This window comes from Pongo pygmaeus, chromosome 17 (assembly GCF_028885625.2).
Source record: "Pongo pygmaeus isolate AG05252 chromosome 17, NHGRI_mPonPyg2-v2.0_pri, whole genome shotgun sequence".
Lineage (NCBI taxonomy): Eukaryota > Metazoa > Chordata > Mammalia > Primates > Hominidae > Pongo > Pongo pygmaeus.
In genome coordinates, this window is record NC_072390.2 from 95408825 (window position 1) to 95417568 (window position 8744).

The 8744-nt window shown below is 43.3% G+C and overlaps 1 protein-coding gene across 2 annotated transcripts in view; it reads left to right on the forward strand.

The window, feature by feature from the left end:
* ADNP2 (ADNP homeobox 2) overlaps window positions 1-8592 on the forward strand; it is a 31421-nt gene extending 22829 nt beyond the window's left edge. For both annotated transcript variants that reach the window (XM_063653888.1, XM_054460799.2), the window contains exons 3-4: window positions 1369-1458; window positions 3870-8592. In XM_063653888.1, coding sequence (XP_063509958.1) covers window positions 1369-1458; window positions 3870-7049 — 3270 coding nt within the window. In that variant the 3' untranslated portion in view covers window positions 7050-8592. The remainder of the gene's footprint in view (window positions 1-1368; window positions 1459-3869) is intronic.
* The last annotated feature ends 152 nt before the right edge of the window (window positions 8593-8744 follow it).

The following is an 8744-nucleotide window of genomic DNA, read 5'->3' on the forward strand; positions in this document are numbered from 1 at the left end:
AGATGGGAATTGAACAGTGAGAACTCACTTGGACACAGGGTGGGGAACATCACACACCCGGGCCTGTCATGGGGTGGGGAGCAGGGGGAGGGGTAGCATTAGGAGAAATAACTAATGTAAATGAAGAGTTATAAATCGTGCTACTATAAAGATACATGCACACGTATGTTTATTGCGGCACTGTTCACAATAGCAAAGACTTGGAACCAACCCAGATGAAGATTCTTTTACTTTGAAGTACTTTGTTGTTTCTTTATATGTACTCATGAAGCTACATGAGTTTTAGAATCCTTAAGTTTAGGCTTTGCATACATATAAAGGATGTAGATAGTTATTTGTTGGGAGGTCTCCTCTGTTTATTTCTTATGAATCTGTAATTTTGACTTGGATTATTTCAACCTTTTCCTCTGATTTCATACCTAAAGGGTACTCCGTCAAAACTTGCTGAGAGCTTTATAGTCTGTCCTCTGTATCCAGGGGTTCTGCGTCTGTTGATTAAACCAACTGTCTGTTGAAAATATTTGGGAGAGAAAATGGATGGTTGCATCTGTACTGAACATGTACAGACTTGTTTTCTTGTCATTGTTCTCTAAACAAGGTAAGTAGGAAGATGTGCATAGGTTACATGCAAGTAACTGCACGATTTAACATAAGAGACTTGAGCAATCTTGGATTTGGTGCCTCCAGGTGGTTCTGGAACCAGTCCCCTGTGGATACCGAGGGATGACTATACTTTCATTTCTCTTTTCCCCTGTAGGTTTCTTAGGTACCAAGTAATCTCATCAGGTTTATTCTTTTTCCTTCCTTCCTTCCTTCCTTCCTTCCTTCCTTCCTTCCTTCCTTCCTTCCTCTTTTCTCTTTCTCTCTCTTTTTTCTCTCTTTTTCTCTCTCTCTTTCTCACTCTCTCCCCTCTCCCCTCCCCTCTCCTCTCCCCTCTCCCCTCCCCTCTTCCCTCCCCTCTCCCTCTTTCTGTCTCTCTCTCTCTCTCTCTCTCTCTCTTTCTTTTTTCTTTTCTTTTTCGACGGTGTCCTGCTTTGTCTCCCAGGCTTAAGTGCAGCTCACTGCAACCTCCACCTCCCGGGTTCAAGCAATTCTCCTGCCTCAGCCTTCCGAGTAGCTTGGAGTACAGGCGTGTGCCACCACACCCAGCTAATTTTTGTATTTTTTGGAAGAGATGGAGTTTCGCCATGTTGGCCAGGCTGGTCTTGACCTCTTGGCCTCAAGTGATCCACCCTCCTCAGCCTCCCCAAGTGCTGGGATTACAAGCATGAACCACTGTGCCCGGCCTTATAATTTCATCAGGTTCTAACTAAATATTTCTTTATCTTCTGAATTTACATAATCTGTTTTTTTCTCCCTTTTTAAAAGGACCTTAAAGGCTTTGATCCGGGAGAGAAATACTTTCATAACACATCATGGGGAGATGTTTCTCTCTGGGAACCTTCTGGAAAGAAAGTGGTATGTATTTTTTGTATTTGTTTTTCATGTTTCCTCAAAAGTGAGCAGTGAATGTAAATGTGGTGTAAAGAACATCACATGTATTGGGGTTGCTGGTGAGTGGGGAGGAGGAATAATGCAACCTTTCAGAGAAGTGGCAAGAAACCAAGTATAGTGTGTGGTCAGGCAGGGTTACTGATGCTCTGAAAGTTTTCTGTGTGCAGAGTTGATACAGTGATGCAGTGAAACTATTGTTTGTCCTTGATTATAAGATATCATTGCTGTAAGAAGGACGTTTGATTTAATAATTGTTCTGAGTAAAACAAAATGCCACTACATTAAGTGCATACAGTGAATGTACATCCTGGTTTCAGAAACTGAAATAAAAATGTAGACCTCTGAATCAAGGAACATTTTAAGTAATTAGAAACCTCAAACTTGTAAGCAAATTCAGGCTAAAACATGAGCCATACTGCTGAATTCTCATTAAAATGTTTTCTGGGACACCTTTTCTGCCACCAGTTGTTAGCACCTTCCTCGGTATCAGACTCAGTTCATCCCAGACTTGACTTGGCTGTCCCCTCTCACCAGCTTCTGTTGTCAAAGTCATGCTGGCCTTGGGAATTTGGGCTTTAACATATTTCAGTAATTAGTCGTTGTCAGAATTTTTTTTTTTTTGTGGGGGACAGGGTCTCACTGTTGCCTGGGCTGGAGTCCAGTGGTGTAGTCTTAGCTCACTGCAGCCTTGACCTCCTGGGTTCAAAGTGTCTTTCCACTTCAGCCTCCTGAGTAGCTGAGACTACAGGTGCATGCCACCATGCCCAGCTAATTATTTTTATTTTTATTTTTTGTAGAGGTTTGTTGAGACCCATTTTTCAGTCTCTGACCCGACACTCTCATCTCTACTATGAGATGCAAGATTCCTTGAAACCACTGTGATTTAGTTCTCCTCCACCTGAGCACAGCTTGTGACTACTACAGGATGCCTCATTTAGCAGATCTTGACTTCATGAATATCAAGCCCCATTGATTTTTCTCATCCAAATTCTTAAAATATCTTGTAATGTAACTCCAGTTACTCAGGAGGCTGAGGCAGGAGAATCGCTTGAACCGGGATGGCGTAGGTTGCAGTGAGCTGAGATCATGCCACTGCACTCCAGCCTCAGTAACAGAGTGAGACTGTCAAAAAAACAAAAAACAAAATACTGAAGAATGGAAGAGTGTGTGTGTATGTGTGTGAGAGAGAGAGTGATGATGAGCACACAGATTTAGGAAAGGATGAGAATTAACCCTTGATCACTGTGGTAGTGCCACAGCCAGCTCTGGGGCTTTAGATGAAGCTAGGTCTTAGCTTCCTTGTTTGTGGAACTGGGGAGCAGGTGTTTTGTGTTTCACCAGCGCTGGGTTCTCAAGACTCTGTCATGAGACCAAAGATTTCACTGTGCTCTCAAGTTATTGCAAACCAGCAAATCTTACTAGATGTTAGAACAGATTGCATCCTGTTGTATGAATATGTTTTTAGGCCCTGAACTTGTTAAATTCCCCAAAATGTGCTTTAAATAGAAATTCCATATGGTCAGTGTTGCGTTCTGTGGCCTTACCCTTATCTTAGGGTCATCCATAGTGTGAGTTTAGGCTTAGTCTCACTGTCTTTACTGTTTATCAGATAGTTTATTGGGTACCTGCATGGGCCAAACACTGTCCATTTGGCTCCTACCTTCTCTAGAAATAGGGGAAGTAGAAAGATAGTAATGATGGGTTTAACAGTTTGAAAGCTAGGTTAGTTGTGGATAAATTCCAGAGGTTTTAGAATTTGGAGCAAAAACAACACTGGAATTAAGAGAAATGGGATGAGGGGGAGAAAATAACTTTCTCTTGTAGAAAATTAATGAAGCTTTTAAAATTGATGCTGTTACTAATAATTCAAAGTACAGGACTAAGTAATTATATTTGTGGTTTTAGTGGATGACTTAGAACAGGGGTCAGCAAACTATGAGTTGTGAGCCAAATCCTGTATTTGTATGAATTAGCCCGTGAGCCATGAGCTAGGAATAGTTGTTAAGCTTTTAAATGTTTAAGAAAAAAATGACAATACTATTTTGTGACATGTGAAAAGTATATGAAATTCAAATTGGTGTTTGTAAATAAAGTTTTATTAGAACATAAATTACAAATTATTTTGGGGACTTTTGTGCAACAATGGCAGTGCTGAGTAATTGCCACAGAGACTGTACTGTATGGCCCACAATCCTAACATAATCATTTTCTGGCCCTTCACAGAAAAAGTTTGCCAACCCCTGGGTTAGAAAACACTAACTCAGATTAAATGCCTAGCACATTAGAAGAAAAGGGATCAAGTCCTCAGGGACTGTGGAAGGTTAGCATCTGACAGTTTACTCAATTATGCTTAAGGCTTTCTTTTCTTTTAACAGAGATATCGAACAAAGCCATACTGTTGTGGCCTCTGTAAATACTCTACAAAGGTGCTTACTTCATTCAAGAATCATTTACATCGTTACCATGAAGATGAAATTGACCAAGAGCTGGTGATCCCTTGCCCAAACTGTGTATTTGCATCTCAGCCCAAAGTTGTGGGAAGGCACTTCAGAATGTTCCATGCGCCTGTCCGGAAAGTCCAGAACTACACAGTGAATATTTTAGGTGAAACTAAATCATCTAGGAGTGATGTGATAAGTTTCACATGTCTAAAATGTAACTTTTCAAACACTTTGTACTACAGCATGAAGAAGCATGTGCTGGTAGCCCATTTTCACTACTTAATTAACTCCTACTTTGGCCTGAGAACTGAGGAAATGGGTGAGCAACTGAAAACTAACGATACTGTTTCTATAGAGAAGATCCCACCACCTGACAAATATTACTGTAAAAAGTGCAACGCCAATGCCAGCAGCCAGGATGCGTTAATGTATCACATTTTGACTTCAGACATACACAGAGATTTGGAGAATAAGCTTAGATCTGTGATTTCAGAACATATTAAGAGGACTGGACTCTTGAAGCAAACGCACATTGCTCCAAAACCAGCGGCACATTTGGCTGCACCAGCAAATGGCAATGCTCCAAGCGCTGCAGCGCCGCCTCCTTGCTTCCATCTTGCTTTGCCACAGAACAGTCCAAGCCCAGCCGCAGGACAGCCAGTGACTGTGGCCCAGGGTGCCCCTGGAAGCCTCACTCATTCCCCCACTGCTGCTGGCCAATCCCACATGACTCTGGTCTCCAGCCCTCTGCCTGTGGGCCAGAACAGCCTCACCCTGCAGCCCCCAGCACCTCAGCCTGTCTTTCTTTCTCATGGGGTTCCACTTCATCAGTCTGTGAATCCTCCTGTGTTGCCCTTGAGTCAGCCAGTCGGACCTGTCAATAAGTCTGTTGGAACTAGTGTCCTCCCCATAAATCAGACTGTTCGCCCTGGGGTTTTACCCCTCACCCAGCCTGTGGGACCCATAAACAGACCTGTTGGGCCTGGTGTTCTTCCTGTTAGCCCCTCTGTCACCCCCGGGGTCCTGCAGGCTGTCTCGCCAGGGGTGCTTTCTGTGAGTCGGGCGGTCCCGTCTGGAGTCCTTCCTGCAGGCCAGATGACTCCTGCAGGGGTTATCCCTGGGCAAACAGCAACTTCTGGGGTTCTTCCTACTGGCCAGATGGTCCAGTCAGGAGTTCTCCCTGTGGGCCAGACAGCTCCATCACGGGTTCTTCCCCCTGGCCAGACAGCCCCATTGAGGGTTCTCTCTGCAGGCCAGGTGGTCCCGTCTGGGCTTCTTTCTCCCAACCAGACAGTCTCCTCCTCAGCTGTTGTGCCTGTAAACCAGGGTGTGAATTCTGGGGTTCTGCAGCTTAGTCAGCCTGTTGTGTCGGGAGTTCTTCCTGTGGGCCAGCCAGTGAGGCCTGGGGTCTTGCAACTCAACCAGACTGTGGGCACCAACATTCTGCCTGTGAATCAGCCAGTGAGACCTGGTGCTTCGCAGAACACCACCTTCCTAACATCAGGCTCTATTCTCAGACAGCTCATCCCTACAGGGAAACAAGTGAATGGGATTCCAACCTACACTTTGGCCCCCGTGTCTGTCACTCTGCCAGTTCCCCCCGGAGGCCTTGCGACTGTTGCTCCGCCCCAGATGCCCATCCAGCTCCTGCCGTCAGGTGCAGCTGCACCAGTGGCCAGTTCCATGCCCGGCATGCCCTCTCCTCCAGTGCTGGTGAATGCTGCTCAGAGCGTGTTTGTTCAGGCCTCCTCCTCTGCAGCAGACACAAACCAGGTGCTCAAACAGGCCAAGCAGTGGAAGACCTGCCCCGTCTGCAATGAGCTCTTTCCGTCCAATGTCTACCAGGTCCACATGGAGGTAGCGCATAAGCACAGCGAGTCCAAGTCTGGCGAGAAACTTGAGCCTGAAAAACTGGCAGCGTGTGCACCATTTCTAAAGTGGATGAGAGAGAAAACGGTGCGATGTCTGTCTTGTAAGTGCTTGGTGTCTGAGGAGGAGCTTATACACCACTTGCTGATGCATGGCTTGGGGTGCTTGTTCTGTCCATGCACCTTCCATGATATCAAAGGTCTTTCAGAGCACAGCAGGAATAGGCACCTGGGGAAGAAGAAGTTGCCTATGGATTATAGCAACAGAGGTTTTCAATTGGATGTCGATGCCAATGGCAACCTGCTCTTTCCCCACCTTGATTTCATTACCATATTGCCAAAGGAGAAGCTTGGGGAGCGGGAAGTCTACTTGGCAATCCTGGCTGGGATACACTCCAAGTCACTGGTGCCTGTGTATGTGAAGGTGAGGCCTCAGGCTGAGGGCACCCCCGGGAGCACCGGCAAGCGAGTGTCCACCTGCCCCTTTTGCTTTGGCCCCTTTGTGACAACTGAGGCCTACGAGCTGCATTTGAAGGAGAGGCACCACATCATGCCCACAGTCCACACGGTCCTGAAGTCTCCTGCCTTCAAGTGCATCCACTGCTGTGGGGTCTACACTGGAAATATGACCCTGGCTGCCATCGCCGTCCATTTGGTGCGCTGCAGAAGTGCTCCTAAGGACAGCAGCTCAGGCCTACAAGTCCAGCCGGATTTTATTCAGAACAGTGAACTGCTTTTAGTCAATGGTGAAGTGATACATGATTCCAGTTTTTCTGTTAAGAGAAAGCTGCCTGATGGCCACTTAGGGGCCGAAGACCAGCGGCATGGGGAGGAGCAGCCTCCCATCCTAAATGCCGATGCAGCCCCAGGTCCAGAAAAGGTGACGAGTGTTGTGCCTTTTAAAAGACAAAGGAATGAAAGCAGAACAGAGGGACCTATTGTCAAGGATGAGGCTCTTCAGATTTTAGCATTAGATCCTAAAAAATATGAAGGCCGTTCTTATGAAGAAAAGAAGCAATTTCTTAAAGATTATTTCCATAAGAAACCATATCCTAGTAAAAAGGAAATAGAACTGTTGTCCTCACTCTTTTGGGTGTGGAAAATTGATGTGGCTTCATTTTTTGGAAAAAGAAGGTATATTTGCATGAAAGCAATAAAAAATCACAAGCCTTCTGTACTTTTAGGCTTTGATATGTCTGAACTTAAAAATGTGAAACATAGATTGAACTTTGAATATGAACCATAAAACTTGCAAAAAAAAAAAAAAGTAACTCTAAAGTAGTAGATAGATTTTTTTCAGTTGAAATTTCACAGTGTTGTCCTCACTGTGTTGGTGAATCAACCTCAGTGGTCACTGTGCTGCTCTGCAGAGTTACTTCAGGTGCTGGAGAGACCCCTGTTACCAGGAAGCCAGTAGTTATTTCACATCTATTGTTTCCTGCAGTTTGATTTGTAACAGTTGTTTTCAGGTTTTTTTCTCTGTCATGTAAATGAAATGTTTTGATATTTCATGCACGCCTTGTTTTCCCAGTAGTGTCAGTATCGTATGATAAGAAACTGAAATCTATAAATAATTTGCTTTTTCATTAAGGACATTTTAGCCTTTTTCAGAATACTTGATTTAACTGTGAGTGGAAGCATCGATCTCCTTCAGCTTTCCCTGTAGCAGCACATGGTACAGTGAGTGTTCAGAGATATGGGTGCAAACCCTGTGATGTATGTATAAGGCTCCTTGAGGATGCACTGCATTAACTTACGCTGATTTCTTTGTAAGATCTTTGCTTATAGATTATAATTTTGATCTGTATTTTTTTAGGTTTATTCCAATAGCTGTTTTTTTTTTTAACCATAACTCATAGAAAATCAAATGTTTTTATTTGTTAAAAGTAGACTGAATATGACATCTGGTGTGCTGGTATGTAGCTCATAAATCAAGAGTTATTTTACAAATAAATTTATTCTGTAGATGCAGAAATATTTTTCATTGTAGATTTTCCCTTTCTTTTGATATGCGAAGTCATTTCTGCGTTCAGAGGTAAAACAATAAATTTTTAGTGCCTTTAGAATAAACATTGAAAGAATACACCCCAAAACTCTTCTCCTAACTTAACTACTCATAAACTAGTGAAAGGGAAGGACTATGATACTCAGGAATAAGATTATTGCCCCTGAGTGTGGAAACTAACTTAAATTTCAGCATAGGGTTTCAGGGGACATGGCGAAGTTTACAGACTGAGATCTAAGTCTCCATGGTTGGTACAGTAAGTCTTTGACCACATTTTCTGAAGGTCATGTTTAGTGGGGAAACGGGCTCTTCTCTAGCTGGTTTAGGCTGGAAGCTGTGTCCGGGTGGATGGGATGGCATATTGTTAAAGAATCTCCATTGTTGTCACTGTTCTGTGGATGTTAAACCTCGTTTTTTTCCCCACACGATATTAAAACTTAAAGCACCAGAACCAGTCATGGAGACCAGCCAGTTTAGATGGTAAGTCATATTTCTGGTGGTACACAGCAGAGGAACCCCTTCACTCTATCTTTAGGTAGAAATATTTGGAGGATGTGACAGCCTCTGAGAAACATAACGTTACTATGTGGATTTTAAAAAATATAATACTTGCATGTAATTGCTATAATGTGCATATTTGAGGCAGTTGTGAAACTGGTTTGTGATTGTTGGTGTACTCTGTTGTAAATTCAAAGAGAGCTTGTTGAACTTTATTTTTTTTTTTACCTATTGTTTTCAGAGTGTCTATTTTGAATTAAAATTTGTTACACCGCTGCAAATAGAACTGTTTAATTCTTTTAAAAGTTAAAATGTTGTGAATCATAGGAATAACCTCTATATGGGAATAGATACCACATTTATTTTCTAAAAAAACTTACCTGTCATTTTTGTGAAAATAAGAACATAACCCAAAAGGCCTAATTACTGGGGTCACAA